The sequence below is a fragment of the Python bivittatus genome, unplaced genomic scaffold (assembly GCF_059951505.1).
Source record: "Python bivittatus isolate LINGU-HERP-01145 unplaced genomic scaffold, Pbiv_v1 ctg000340_np1212, whole genome shotgun sequence".
In the NCBI taxonomy this organism is placed as follows: Eukaryota; Metazoa; Chordata; class Lepidosauria; order Squamata; family Pythonidae; genus Python; species Python bivittatus.
The window spans coordinates 19,860,673-19,876,282 of NW_028277056.1; the positions used below are offsets into that span (position 1 = coordinate 19,860,673).

Below are 15,610 nucleotides of genomic sequence, written 5' to 3' on the forward strand. Positions count from 1 at the left end.
GTTTAGTTTCCACCCAGCACATTCCCGGTTAATCCCTATATTCAGATCAGAGCAAGCGCACATGTCACTCAGTTCAGCTAGCAAAAAATGTAGCTTGATGTTTATTTATTAAACACCAGTAAACATAAAAAAGTTAACCAGCAAAATGGGACAAAAGGCAAAAGCAGAGAGAGAGATGAATAACAATCAAGAATTTATATTCTATCATCTACCTACCTACCTACCTACCTACCTACTTTCCAGGCCTAGTGGAAACAGTACTGTGAGTAGTTAGTACGGACAGTCTCAAAGGCAGTGGCCTTTGGTTATTCCAGCCTTAATTCTTTTATGGAGCCAGTTTGGTGTAGTGGTTAAGGCACCAGGCGGGAGACCGTGAGTTCTAGTCCCACCTTAGTCATGAAGCCAGCTGGGTGATCATGGGCCAGTCACTTTCTCTTAGCCCTAGGAAGGAGGCAATGGCAAACCACTTCTGAAAAACCTTGCCAGAAAACAGCAGGGACTTGTCCAGGCACTCGCCAGGAATCAAAAACTGACACAAAGGCAGAATAGAGGTGGAAAGTAGAACACCAGGAGATCTCTGTTTTGTACCATGAATCAGTTTGGTAGATGTGGATGATATAACTGACACATTGGCTTATTTAGCCTATTTTGTTATGTGAACCCAACCCATAATATGTTTATGGTCAGTGTATTATGCAGTTCCAGAAAACTGTTGAGTAAATCATGGCTACTATGAAAATAGAAATCAAATAAGTTAAAACTTCAGAATTTAAAGGTATTTGAGGCCAGGAGCAGGCAAACATTTGGTGGCTCGAACCATGTTTAACATCTTTTAAGAAGCAGGGAATGGCCAATTTCTGAGGGAGTTTGGGATTTGTCTTCCATTTTTAAGCTATATTAAGCCTATTTTAAGGCTTATGCTACAGTGTTTTGTAATGTTGTTATACCTCAAAATGGTAGGAAGCTGTGCTACCAGTTTTCAACAACCATGGTCAAAGGAAAAAAACCCCACCCATTCATTCACACTAGAAACTTGAAGGATACATTCCTTATCCCTGTTCTATGGTAAGGCATAGCTAATCTTTTAAAATTCCAGATCTCTACTTTTATTTTCAAATAATGGTGCAGAAGCCAGAAGTACATTCAGTTGCAAAAGCCCATATGTCTTAGTAACTTTCTCCAGCCTAACCCCCTCCAAACGTTCTGGACCTGAATTTCCATAGCTCCTAGCCAGCATGTCAGTGTATATGAATTAATGGTTGACAAGATGCATTCCCCAAATAAGAGCCATGCAAAAATGATTCTGGTATAATGAGAAAGAGGTCTTCCTCCACCTTCTCGATACTACCTGAATTTATAAGTCTCTATCATACATTCTCTTATTAGTATTTTATTTTTTAAACCGAATGTCTTTTCTCAGAGAGGAGATGTGGCAACTCCTTGATTATTTTGGCTAGTTCTTTTTGCATCTTCCCAGGCTTCATAAGATGGTATCACCAGAACTGCACATTATGTTTAAAATGCAGCCACAGTATGTTTTTATATAAAAGTACTAAGAACTAACAGTTTAATATCTGATCCCTTTCATTATCATATCTAACATGCAGTTTGTCATCTTTTATAATTGCCATCATATGATTTGGTATTTTCACTGAACTATGACTCAAAATTTTATTTCCTGGACTGCTATGCCCAGTTTTATCAGCGTTTATGTGAAACTGAATTTTTTTCTTTTTGCTCTAGGGTGCATATGTTTCCAATTATTTATAATTTATAACTATAATTTTATCATTAATTGTATTACCTAGTGATAAATTATGAAGCCAATTTTATGCATTACATCTGAAGGAAACGTATTAACTTTGTTAAGTGTAGACCTTGGTATTTTTATTATTATAAAATATTTTAACACTGCTACAGAGCTTTTCTACTTAAAAAGGGCTCACGAAAATTAAAAACAGAATGAAATGTATAACCACCTCTAACCCCCTGTAAAACCACACAAAACATAAATAAAATATATTTAAAACACCAATCAATCAGAAGAATGAGAACGAGTTAGGTGAGCGAGTGAATAAAGCCAACAAAAAGCAGAGAAAAGTCAAGGGTTCGCCATACCTAAAAAACAGGCATTAGATTAGCATCATACACTAAGCCAGTGATGGCGAACCTTTCAAAAATTCAGAATGTGTCAAAAATTCGGAAAATGCCTAACTTGACTCTGCTGGCATGTCACCTCCCCCCAACCCGCCAAACAAAAGAGAAACAATCCTTTACATATTCATTTATTTTTTAAAGAATACAGTCCAATCATGTGCGGCACTATGTATTATGTAAAGAAATGTCACATAATTACAAAAATGAAATATGAGTAAAACAAACTCAGTTTTTTTGGTGACTCAAACAGGGGGAATAGTTGTTGGGTGTTGGTGAACGCTGGCGTGTCACCCAAAATGTGTCACCTTTGACACGTGTGTCATAGGTTCGCCATCACTGCACTAAGCACTTCCACAAAATGTGGCAGCAATCAAAAAGACTCACTTCCACGTGGATATTAGATGGGTGGGAACTTGAAAGGAAAAATCTCTAGCTATGTTTACAGTCTGGGCTGACTACATTGAACTTGTAGTACAAATGCAAAAAACACATTTGCACAAGTATGTGTTGTACTGATCGCTCACTGGCAATGAGCTGCTCTTCCCATATTACAAACCTTACTTGGTGGCCGATACAGTCAGGAGCAAAATGTAACTTAATTTTTACCCTTGCACAACTTCTGCTGTGCAAAACCAGCCCTAGCAGGACCCAAGTTCATATTATCTGACTACAGATGAATGTGTGACCTGTTTGGGGCAAGACAATGTATACATTATATATGAATTACCTCCTTCTCAGTTTGTCCTGTTCGGAAGGGTCTGTCCATGTATCTTTTTTGTGTGTATCCTTCCTGCCATCGTTGCACTCTGAGTTAAAACATTTGGAAGGAAGTTTATCAAGCCGAACATTCTTGTAAATCTGAACTTGACTGCCAAGAATGCAAATGATTCATTCCCTATGAGGAATTAATTTCCTGTCCACACTACTCCACCCCCTTTAAACATACATTTACTATTCAAAACAAGTGACCCCTCTGTTTCTTTACCCTGAGCACAGTGCATTCTTAACTGCATGATAAATAAAATTCTCCAAATATTTCTGACAATCTATTCTTAGACTAATTGGAATAAAATAATACCTCAGAGCCTCAGTATTAATGATGTACGTATGTGATAGCAATATGAGAGAACAAATTCAGATGCTCTCACTTCAAATGCCTTGGGGGGGGAGGGGACTGTCTGCTAAAAAAAGAGAAAAGTATTAACTTATATGACCCGTCAGGCATTCAGTTAAAAAGTCTGCCAAAATCCAGGTACAGTACCTTTGAAATGATACTAACTGCCATTCTGCTCCCCCAATACACTACACAAAGTATTGTCGAAGGCTTTCACGGCCGGCATACAATGGCTGGTGTGGGTCTTCCGGGCTGTGTGGCCGTGGTCTTGAAGTTTTGTTTCCTAACGTTTCGCCAGCACCTGTGACCGGCATCTTCAGAGTGCAGGAGCACAGACAGGAGCAGCTGGGCACAGAGAGAACTGCTCCTGTCTGTGCTCCTGCACTCTGAAGACGCTGGTGAAACAGGTGCTGGCGAAACGTTAGGAAACAAGACTTCAAGACCACGGCCACACAGCCCGGAAGACCCACACCAGCCAACACTACACAAAGCTTTGTTCGAATAGATGTCCCATTTGTGCATATTCCCTGTTTTGTGCACAAAAGGAGTTCTCAGTCACGCCAGCCTTGTAGATCAGTATTTTTCAAACTTGGCAACTTTAAGATGTATGGACTTCAGCTCTCAGCATGCTGGCTGGGGAATTCTGGGAGTTGAAGTCCACACATCTTAAAATTGCCAAGTTTGAAAAAACTGCTGTAGATGAAATAGTTGATTGCCTCAGCTGACCAGCGTTACATCTTGCTCTGGTCTGTGGGATGCTGTGAGCTTAGGAAGTTACAGTGACTGAATTGGCAGCTCTGCCTATCTATAAAATGCCATAGAATTCGGACCACTTTTGCCGATTCCATGTGAATTCTATTGCTTTCTACGATGTAAAATGGTTTTCTGGAATACATTGTTAAAATAGCAAAATAAAAGCTTTTGACTTGATTCAGTTTTCAGTTCCCTAGATTCTAGCATGAAAACATACTTGAGTGCCATCTAGCTAATCTTCACGAAATTTCAAAAGATCAACAATAGTGTTATCTAAATGATCTACGTGGAGAATCCATTAAGATTATTCTGCATCCTCAAGTTGTTTTGTGAAATTTAGTTTACAATAGTCCTTGACAGGTCAATACGTAGTTGGAAAAGCAATCTAGAACTCTCCAGATTTTTGGATTTTAATTCCCATAAGCCTTGGCCAGTATGATCTGTTGGAAAGGATGATCAGAACATGTAATCAGAAGTTAATTACATTAACAATTTGCTGTGAGAAATGACTATATGGATCCATTTAATAAACTTTAGTCATGATTCCTTCCTACTATAATTAAAAATAAACTGTATACTGAGATAATCATACCATATTTTTCTGTTCACACTGATTTCTTAAAAAAACAACAACTAAAGAGAAGAATATTGGAGACTGAATGCGTACAACATATCAAGTCAGTTTGATTAAGCATGGCTTATTGAAAAAAACACCACAGGGTGAATTCAAACAATGCACAAAGCTGTAAACTATAGCTTATATACCACAATGGGTAGGTTTGCACAATACATTAAACTAAACTCAGATATATCAGAACTTGGCTGTGATGTATGCGCCTAGCCTACATTTATAGAAAAATTCAGCAATTAACAAATTCCAAACAGCATACAAGTATTATTCAGACTTCCCAATATCCCATGTTATAGTATTTGCATAGCACAAATCTAGCTAGCGCATTTAATCATCGTATACTAAATTAACCTATGTGCCTGCATTCACACAAGACACTGAGCCACAAACCAGCCACTTTTTCACTTAGCGCATTGTGTGAACCTGGCTGGAGTTTGAATGCTAAGGCATTACCCGTGAACCTGCAAACATGGATGGATATTAAGCTTCTCTGTCTGTGAGAAAGGTCACATTAGACCAGTGTTTCTCAACCTCGGCAACTTTAAGATGTGTGGACTTCAACTCCCAGAATTCCCCAGCCAACATGCTGGCTGGAGAATTCTGGGAGTTGAAGTCCACACATCTTAAAGTTGCTAAAGTTGAGAAACAGTGTGCTAGACAATATTGAAAAGCTAAGCAGGATCGGACCAAGTTAGACTATCAGGAAATCCCATGCCTGTAGGCTAGATTGGGAAGTGGGAAAAAAAAAAACCTGAAGAATGCAATGGCAAGCCACTTCTGTATGTTGCCAAGAAAACGGCATGTACATAATCACCAGGAGTGGAACAGGACTCCAAGACGTTTTTTAACCTGAGCAACTTGAAGATGTGTGGACTTCAACTCCCAGAATTCCCCAGCCGGCATGCTGGGAGTTGAAGTCCACACATCTTCAAGTTGCCCGCGTTGAGAAACACTAACATCTTGCACCCCTTCCCCCCCCACGCCTTAAAATTCAAGTTCCCAGCAGCCCGACCCCTATTGGCCACTTAGAAGAAACCGCCTTTCCAGAGCCTCTGTTCCTTCTCGGGCACACTTGTCTCGCGAGAGTTTCTTCGCGGGGATGCCTAGCAAAGCAAACCCGACTCTGGTGGGCGCCGCCATCTTGTTTCGGCGGAGCTTGAAAAGGCGCTTCCGGGTGAGCTTGTCGGTCGGCGTTGTTGGTGTTGAGAGGTCTGCGCGGTTAGTCTTCTTAGCCTTTGTTTCGACGGGAGGTTGAGACGAAGAGCCGTCCCGATGGCGGTGGAGTCTCGCGTTACTCAGGAGGAGATTAAAAAGGAGCCCGAAAAGCCGATCGACCGCGAGAAGGTACAAAGGAGGAGCTGAAGGCGGTGGGGAGAATCGGCTCCGGCTGGCTTGTCACTTGGCCCGCGTGGGTAGTGCTGCATTCATGTCGCAGCGGTGGGTGCCAGACAAGCAAGCCTTGTTCATCCTCAGATTTTTTAAAAATGATCAATTGAAGGTGAAGGATAGCTGAACGTAGGAAAGCATTCTTGCAAAGCGGGTAGAGACTTCACGCACTTTCATCTCTGGTCGCCAGTTTATGTGTGAAAGCCGTCGGGTGTTTTCCAAGATGCGCTTCCCTGCCGTTATGTCTGCCGTGGTCTACTGAAAACGCTTGTGCCACGAGCTGAAGCGTAAATTAACCCCATGGGCTGGGTTTTGTACCTTGTACGAGGTTTAAAATGTGGTTGGCTGATTTGTGGCTCTTTGGGTTGTGTGAACATGGCAATTAAATGATGCTTACTTACCTATCAGCCTGGACGGAGTCTCACTCTGCCGCCTGTGGTTTCTAAATATGCGTCTATCATACACAGCCTTAAAGGTAAAGTCTCATTCAAGTCAAGCTTTATTCCTGATGAGTTTCTGGGAATGGCCATGTAATTTTCTTGGCAAAAATATGAGAATGGACTTTGATTTCTCAATCTAACCTACATATTTGGGGTATCCTGTGGGTTTCCCATCTAAGTGGCAATCAGATATGACCTTGCTTATTTATAGGCTTAATGCATAATAAGTATCATTGGGCCTGGTAAATCTAGAAAAGTTTGTAATCTTCCTTTTTTTGGCAAATAAGAGTATGAAAAAGGCCTACGTACCATCTAACAAAACATTCTAAAAATTTTAGTTAAGAGTGTATTTAAACTCAGAAGTACTGGTATCTTCACTTACAGAGCTACAGTAATTACAGAGTAATTGACATGATAAGCCATCCATCTGCATTTGCAAATTCAACATCTTGTTAAGCTGATTTGGATTTGCTAGGCTTGGTTACTGTATTCTGTTAGTCAACAAAGACTTCTGATACAGTACAGTAGTTGAAGAATCAAATATTACATGGACTCATGAGATGAGAGAAGGTAATTTGTGTTTGGAGATCATCTTAGTAGAAAGGCATAAAGTTCTGCCATTGGTTTGAGCCAATTCTGTGTTGTTTATGAAGATGTCAGAAGTATTGTTTAAGGAAGGCAGTAGATTTTAAATTAAAGTCTTCTAAGTTTTTGCATATCCCAAGCAGGCTGGAGAAGTATACTAGCTGTGAAGTTGGTAACTTGGAGAGAGAATTCTGTGGTGGGGAGGGGAAACAAAATCACAAATAGATTCCCTCCTTTTTTTTCCACTGGTTGTGAACAGGCTTTGAAAATTCTCTCTTCAGGATGATAGGATTCTTGGGTTAAATACATTATATTCTTTTTCTGCTCCTCCGTGGAAACTTCTTACTAGAATTTTAAAACGCATTAAATCTCAGAAAGCTGAATCAAGATTTTTTATTTAGCTACAGTTTATATTTTTTTGTAAGCCAACTTAATCAAGAGAGAGAAATTAAAAAAAATTGATATAAAATAACAATCAGTCACAAATGGTATAAATACAATTAAGACAGGCTGCTTGCTTTGCAGACTTGTCCCCTGTTGCTGAGGGTCTTCACGACCAACAATGGGCGTCATCACCGAATGGATGAGTTTGCCCGTGGAAATGTACCTTCTAGTGAACTTCAGATCTACACATGGTGAGTGATAGTTTCTGCCTGTTTAGGTACTGTTTGCCTGTATCTCAAAAATGCATTGAAAGCATATGAATAGTATTATTTATGGTATGATAACAGAAAAGGGTTGCTGCTTTTTTTAATGGACAAAAGTTCTGATAGATGAAAAGCAGAAAAATTGAGAAAGTTACGCCATTTTATGTCTTTCATATTAATGGACACAATTTGTAGCAGTGGAAATTACACTTTAGTGAGATGGAGAGACTTACATGGAAAACAATGTGAATCTTGCCATGTTCACCAAAGAAAGAAGTCAGTGCCTAATTTGTTTGTAGACTTGTCTCTTGCTGATTTTTTACAAATCTAGTGGTTGATAGATGTCTTGGTTAGGCTTCAAAAGACGGAAAACAAGGTTATACATATTTCATTGTATATTCCTAAATAACAAAAGATCTGAAAATTAATCTCTGAAAGACCAGAGTTGTTGTGTTTGAGAGGGGAAAAAGACTATGATTGCAAATTATAAGTGGTTACTAGAGCAAATAGATGATTTGTATATTCTGTTTGAATGGTTAAATGCATGGAAAAATTATGTCATGCAAGTGTTCGTAGAAAGGCAGTGGTTAGTATGTGGTAGAATTAATGTTTGTCAAAAGAAGCAAAAATATAAGTGTGTTTCTGACCACTTGGTTACTTGGAAGTGACCTGGGTATATCAGGAGAACCATAAAAAGAAATTGAATATGATGGGAATGGGGTACTTCTTAAGTAAAATAAGGAGGATCAAGATTGAATGTGCATTGAATTCAAAAGTGAGTTTGATACAAAATAAGTAATTTGAGGTAGCTTTCTCTTATAGAATGAACAAGGACCAACTTGCGCAACAAATATTTATTTATTAAATTTGTATGCTGCCCATCTCCTCCAATGGGTGACTCTGGGCAGCTCACAATTAAAACCAAAAACCCACGAACAATTAAAAAATACCACATAGATAATTAATCCATTAAAAAGACAAACTGTAAAAAAAAAAACCCTATACATAAATACTAAAAATATTCAAGATGATGAGGGAGGCAAAATCAGTTACCCCACAAGCCACTTCCACTGATGCGAACCCCCATCCGGCCCCCAGGCCTTCTGGCATAGCCAGGATTACATGATAGATAGATAGATAGTTATGATAGTTATGCTAGTTATGCTAGCTATAGATAGCTATAGATAGCTATAGATATGATAATATATGAAAGATCAGTAACTTAAAAGGAAGGGGAAGACCAAGAAAATATACTTGAATGGAGCTGAGACTCTCAAAACAGAATAGGTGAGAAGTTTGAAGGATCTAAGGTACAGGTAGTTCCCAGTTTAATAATGAGTTCCATTCCTGAGGTCTGTTTTAAGTCAAATTTGTATGTAAGCTGGAACAGTATTACAGGTAGTCCGTGCTTAACGACCACTTGTTTAGTGACCATTCAAAGTTACAACAGCACTAAAAGCTACTTATGACCAGTCCTCACACTTATGATCATGGCAACGCCCCCCCCCAGTCATGTGATTATAATCTGGGTGCTTGGCAACCAGATTGGACTTATGATGGTTGCAGCATCCTGCGGTCACGCGGTCGCCATTTGCGACCTTCCCAGCCAACTTCCAGCAAGCAAAATCAATGGGGAACCATGTGATTCACTTAATGACTGCTGCAAAAATCATAAAATTGGGTGCAGTCATGTGATGCTTCACTTAACAATGAATTTTCCAGTCAGTATTGTGGTTGTTAAGCGAGGACTGCATTTATTGTATATTACTATATAAGTAGTATTGTGTAATGAACTTGAACCATTGTGTACTTAACTCGAATTTTGCTACAATAGCTCTGTTCTTAACTATGGGTTGTCCTTAAACAGGATGTTCTTGACCTGGGGACTACCTGTAGTGGTGTATGGACATGTTGGAAGCAAAGATGGTTTGCAAAGACAGAAAGATATGGAGGGCTATAGTGTATGGTGCTGATGTAGGCTAAATTTATTTTATTCCCTGTCTTTAATTTCCTTTGTTTACAGCTGGTGAGAGACAATAGCATGATGGGTATATGTGTGCCTTTCTACATGAATGCTCTGCAAAAAGAGCTAAGTGATAATTAGAATGAAGGCCTAATGACAAAGGAAAATACAAAATATCTGTGTGCTCTGGTACTCACATAATTTGGGAGTTCAAAGGAAGATAATTTGGAAAATATGTTTATCACCGGAAGAAACTGAATATTTGTAAAATATTTAATGGGAAATATGTTTCTTGATACAAGACTTTCCAGTTCCGTGAATACTTAAGTTCTTAGAATTAGTACCATAAAGTAAGAATCCATACTTACTAAACTGACCTTGAATTTTTTTCCCTCCAGGATGGATGCAACTTTAAAAGAGCTGACCAGCTTAGTGAAGGAAGTCTATCCAGAAGCAAGGAAGAAGGGGACACACTTCAATTTTGCAATAGTTTATACAGATCTTAAAAGGCCTGGGTACAGGTAATACAGTTGATAACCAAAGGTCTACAGTGTGTTTATTAGCAAGGTTTTTAAATTGTAGCATGTAATAGAGAACAAAAATTCATATAATGCTGCAACCTGAACTTAGTGCTCATAGATTAAAGAGTCTTCTTACAGTGGTTAATTATATCCCTTTCCTTATTCTGTAAAATATATTTGTAAAGTCAGGCAGGTGCTAAATAAGTACATATCTCTGAACTGTAGCTGCAAATTATTTCAGGAGAAAGTGGCTTTCTTTCATATGGAAAAAGTGATTTGATCCTGGGAAAAATAACAATTCCTCTCTAAAGAAAGTAGAAAGAGCTTAACATTTGTCAGTGAGAGATGAATGATTTAAGTTGCAAATTTCAGATGGCTAAATAAGAATAGGATTTTTGTACACTTAGATTAGGGAACATCTGTTCCTCCAATGTAATTGCTTAGTTGTAGGACAGCTTAGCATAAGTTGAGCAACTGTTTATAGTATACTTTCTCAAGAGCACATTCAAGCTGTCATTCTTTTTGTATGCATGCTAGATATTTTCTCTAGATTTAAAGCATTAACTTTAAAATAATATGCATTTGTTTTGCATGCTTCCCAGTCTTTGTACTTGCAATGGACCATGAATTCAAGGCTGTATGGAAGCATTACAGATACGCTTAACTGATACTGAAAAGGTTAGCTAAAGATAATAATACATGAAGGAAAGTCTAGGATTGTGGTTGAAAAGCTGCTGAGATCAATAAGACACATTCACATCTAAACGGAGAGGAATGTTAACACTAGTTGTAATATATAACATGCAAAGAAAAACCACCTGGAAGAACATACACAAATGGATATATAGTAGCTCCAGTTGTCTGGCATATTACCTATATGCCCAGGGTCTCGGTTTGGAGAGCTTATGTTAGTCAGAGTAGATAGTACTAGGCTAGATGAGATAGAACATCTCATGTTGAGCTACATTATTATGTTCAAACTGTACTTCTTATTTTGGTTTTGAATAACTTGATTTCCAGGAGGAAAATAATGTCCCCTTTACTTCTTTCTACAGGGTGAAGGAAATTGGCAGTACAATGTCAGGAAGAAAGGGCACAGATGATTCCATGACTCTACAGTCTCAGAAGTTCCAGATAGGGGATTACCTCGACATAGCAATTACTCCTCCAAATCGAGCGCCACCTCCTTCTGGTCGTATGAGACCTTACTGATATTTTGTCTTATATTACTGCCATCTGCAGATTCTCACTGATTAGTTTCTGCATTATCTTACTGATTTTTTTCTTCTAAATGTAAAGTAGAATACTAGAACACTTAGTAACCCTAGAAAGTATTGAAGTTAGTTTAAATTATGTTATTGTAAAAGGAGTGCCCTTAAGTGGTTAATTTTCTGTCAGGTTTTTATGAAGTTGGCCCGAGCAACACAGCAGTTTTCTGTATTTTTTAAAACTTGTTATGGAACAAATATATCATTAAGCCTAACTTAAAATATGTGATTAAAAGAATTGATGTATTTCATAAATACAGTTTTATTATAAAATGAACTAGAATGTATGTGGTGCTCATTCTTGCCTCAACAATGGTGTAGTAAGTAAATACAAAGAAAAGTGTGGACTACTCCAAGGGTATATTACTTTGATCAGTTCAGGTGCCACATTCTAAAAGTAGTTATGACGTTGCTTTATTTCTCTATAATTATTTACTTTCTCCCACCATGAATGCACCAGACCCCACCTCTGTGTATTACTGGGCTAAAGAGAAAAACGAATAACTAGTTAGTTTACCTGTAGATGATGCTGTAGCATTCAGTGCCAAAATCTAAGTGCTGGCAGACTGATTTCAGTTTTACCTTTTTTTTTTGGTAATAACTTTATTAAATAAATTTTTAAACAAGAAGGATAAAAACTAGCAATCAATAATTAAGATAAGGAAGAAAAGAGAACGGAAAGAGAGAACAAAGCCAAAAGTGCAGAAAGAAAGAAAAAAAGTAAAAGGAAATGACTTCCAATTTTCTTTTACAACAGCTATAGATTTAAATTGAACTATTTCCTCTAGGGTTACAACATAACTTTCATTTTTTCTATCTAATATTTTTTTCTAATCATCAAATGCATATATCATAATTTCATTTTTTTCTGTTTTGTGCAAAAAGTTCAAAAAGGGTTTCCAATCAGCATTGGACTTAATCAGTGTCTTTTCTGTGATCAAAGCTGTCAATTTAGCCATCTCAGCAAACTCCATCATCTTCATGATCTGCTCTTCCATTATGGGTGATGTCAAATCCTTCTACCGTTGTGCATATAAAAATCTCGCTGCTGTTATCATGTGTAAAAACAAAGTTCCATGGGTTTTTTCCAGCTCTGTCAATCAGTCGATTTCAATCTTACCTTTGAGAAGGAAAAAGTGAGGCTATACTTCTTTTCCTTTTTTGAATTGAGAGAAGGAACTTTCTGTTGCAAAAAGACACATGTTCTTTTGTCAGCAGAGGAAGCAATCAATGTCATAATTTCCTTATAAAAAAAAATCACCGCAGCTTTTTTTTTTTTTCCTTCTGGAAGAGAAAAGCTGCAGCTTTTTCAATAAGTGAATGCACAGGCAACATTGAAAGCTCTGCAGCACTAAAGGAAAACAGGGCTGCATAAGAAGAGAAGAGCAGAGAGAAAAGCTGTGAGAAGGATTGGGAACAAGGAAAGTATAGAGAAAAGGAGAGAGAAATAGTGGAAGCAAGTGTGGTGGGGAGGTAGATTAAGGAAGGGGGCAGCAGAGGAAGATTTACCTGGAAAAGGAGAGAGAGGAGGGAGAAAGTGAAGGATGGATAGAAAGCATGTTGTTTGGTAAAAGGAAAGAATGCTGTGAGAGAGATGAGCCACATCAACCCATCTGCCAAGCTGTAAGTAGCCTGGAACTATACTTTCTGTACTCCTGATGTTTTCTTGCATTTCCACCTTAGCAATTGGTATTCAGGTAGGATTTCATGGCTGTCATTGTCTCTTGAATAATCACAATGCCTATGGAAAGAAAATCACTGTCCTAGATAAAAAACAGAAGATATGGATACTGAAAAACAGTCACTTGGGTCCAGAAATGTAGTTTACTAGAAGAGTGTTACCGAGTAAAGTTCTGCTGCTGCTGGTAATAATAGAATGTGAATTTATCTTTGCTGATTCAGTTAAAATATTTTGGAGCGGACTGGAGACTATCCTTCCTCCCATGATAAAGTAGGCACCATAATTTATCAAGACATAAAATTCAAGGTTCAAGTTGTCACATTTTAGACATACATGAAGACCTAGCTCTCTAATACTGGGAAAGGTGAGAAGAAAGAGGATGAATACTGACCAAGTGGGTGGACTCAGTTACTGTGGCGATGGGTACACCATTGGAAGACCTGAATGGCCAGGTTGAAGACAGGACATCCTGTGATTAGATGTTTATGTTTGAATTGGCTTTCTGCAGCTTTCTGGTAACTTCAGATCCTCTCCCTCTGGCCATCGGCACCAGATCAACAGATTCCAAGCTGCATTGTCCTCTTTGCAAAGCTATCCCCTACAACTACCCTTCGGTGGTCTTGAATCAGTCTGGAACTGGCTATCTTCAGCAGCCCAAGACTGTGTAATGCCACCTTTCTTTGCTAGCTATTCTACTTCCTCTTTCCCCAACTCCTCCTGTGTCAGCTTCTTAGCTCATTTTAACTCTTCCCCTCCTCCTCCCAGTAAGAAACAGTGTGAAAAATAGTGTGAAAAGCTATCTGGATCTTCTCTCAACTATTTCCAAGATTCCCAGGTTATCAGCCATAAGTACAGTCTGCATGTCTGGAATGTCACATGTCATAACAATATCTCTCACCAATCACATGAGAGTCTCTGCATCTGAGAATGTGATGCTAATCCTCACTATTGCATTTTTGACCTTCTGTCTAGAAAATAGATGAGGTGGTCTGAAAATGTGACTGTACTGAAAACTTGTACCTAAAATGTTAAAATAATTTTCATTTTCTCATCATAGAACATTATTATTTTGACTGTAATCTTACTCTACTAACAATTCAAACTTAAACAAGTTTTAATGACAAAGCCTGTATTTTCCTCTAATAGACTATCAGCTTTACAGAAGTGTTACAGGCTTCTAATTTAATCCCTAAAATGTTTTCTGGAATTGATAAATACTGGAAAAGCTATTTTCTGTTAAGTAGGCAAATGATTAGGAGCAATTAATGTTTACTTATGTAACCTTTTCCTTAAAAAGAATTAAGTGTAGGTCTAGAAATTTAAAATATTCTACTGATCTTTATTAGGAGCATTAAAGTGCTTATGTGCTTTAGTCAGGTATTCAACTTTTTAAAAACTCCTAGTTGTCCCATATCAAGGCTGCTATAATCCTTGGTTTCTGAGAGGTGTCCCAGAAGCTTAATAAAATCTTTTATTAAGATTTTCACCTTGAGGTCAGATAAACAGTGAACTCAGAAGGATAAAACACAATACAAGAACCTTCTCTAGTATCTCTGCCAGTCTCCTCACCCCTAAACTGGGAAAAAGAAAGAGTGTACCAAGAGGCCATTATTTTCAAAACCTTTAATAATGTGTCCATTAAATTTTGAAATATATGACTTCACGGACCTCCTGAAAGAATCTCGGGGACCCCAAAACTTCTACCTAGCTGGAATATAATCTACATGAGTGCCAAAGCTGGCATAGTTTTATTCCATGTTTCTCAGTGGAATAGATTAAAAAAAAAAAGGGGGGGGAAGCTTCAAAGGACACTGCTGATAGCAATAAGATTGGTTAAAAAGGAACTTAGCTGGAATAGCTAGAATAAAGGATCATTAAAACGATAGTTTCCTTCAAGTAGAACTTAAATTCTGGTGACCAAAAGGGCACATTCATAGTTGTTTTTTTACAATAGCATGGAAGTTATTTGCTCATTTTTTTTCCCAGGGTGGTTTTTTGGCTCCAGTTTAATCAACAACCCTGGAATACCCTGGAGGTCTTGTTCAGACTTGGAGATTAGCCAAGGTTGACTAGATGCTGCCACTTGTTGAAGTAAATAATCATTTCAATGAATCAATACAGGTTAAGGGTTAAATAGGTATAATAAATACGTGACCCTTCTTTGTGTTTTTGCAATAAGAAAACAATGCCATCTAGATCAGTGGTTCTCAAAGTGTGATCGGGGGACCCCTGGGGGTCCCTGAGATTTTTCAGGAGGTCCGTGAAGTCAAATATTTCAAAATTTAATGGACACATTATTATATAACACATTATTTTCCACCTTTAATTTGAGATATCTTACAAGTGAGAATTTAGGAGTCTTTAGTTGCCAATTACTTCCCTACAGCAAACTGGAAATTCCAAACAAAAATGAAGACATCCAGATACTATATTGTATTACAGTACACATATACCCAATCTGGTT

At 38.1% G+C, this 15,610-nt stretch overlaps 1 protein-coding gene across 1 annotated transcript; it reads left to right on the forward strand.

Annotated features, from left to right (window-relative positions):
- The first annotated feature begins 5,784 nt into the window (after nt 1–5,784).
- Nucleotides 5,785–11,752, forward strand: SAP18 (Sin3A associated protein 18). The gene is made up of 4 exons (XM_007430599.4): nt 5,785–5,999; nt 7,592–7,701; nt 10,075–10,197; nt 11,253–11,752. Exons 1-4 carry the CDS (start codon nt 5,928–5,930, stop codon nt 11,407–11,409), a joined length of 462 nt encoding a protein of 153 aa, XP_007430661.1. The 5' UTR covers nt 5,785–5,927; the 3' UTR covers nt 11,410–11,752.
- Nucleotides 11,753–15,610: the final 3,858 nt, after the last annotated feature.

What these genes read in the sequence shown, in the direction of transcription:
- SAP18 (XM_007430599.4), top strand. Translation starts at nt 5,928, where the DNA reads ATGGCGGTGGAGTCTCGCGTTACTCAGGAGGAGATTAAAAAGGAGCCC. An exon ending in GAACTTCAGATCTACACATG is followed by an intron (nt 7,702 to 10,074) that starts GTGAGTGATAGT and finishes TTTTCCCTCCAG; the next exon opens with GATGGATGCAACTTTAAAAG. An exon ending in CTTAAAAGGCCTGGGTACAG is followed by an intron (nt 10,198 to 11,252) that starts GTAATACAGTTG and finishes TTCTTTCTACAG; the next exon opens with GGTGAAGGAAATTGGCAGTA.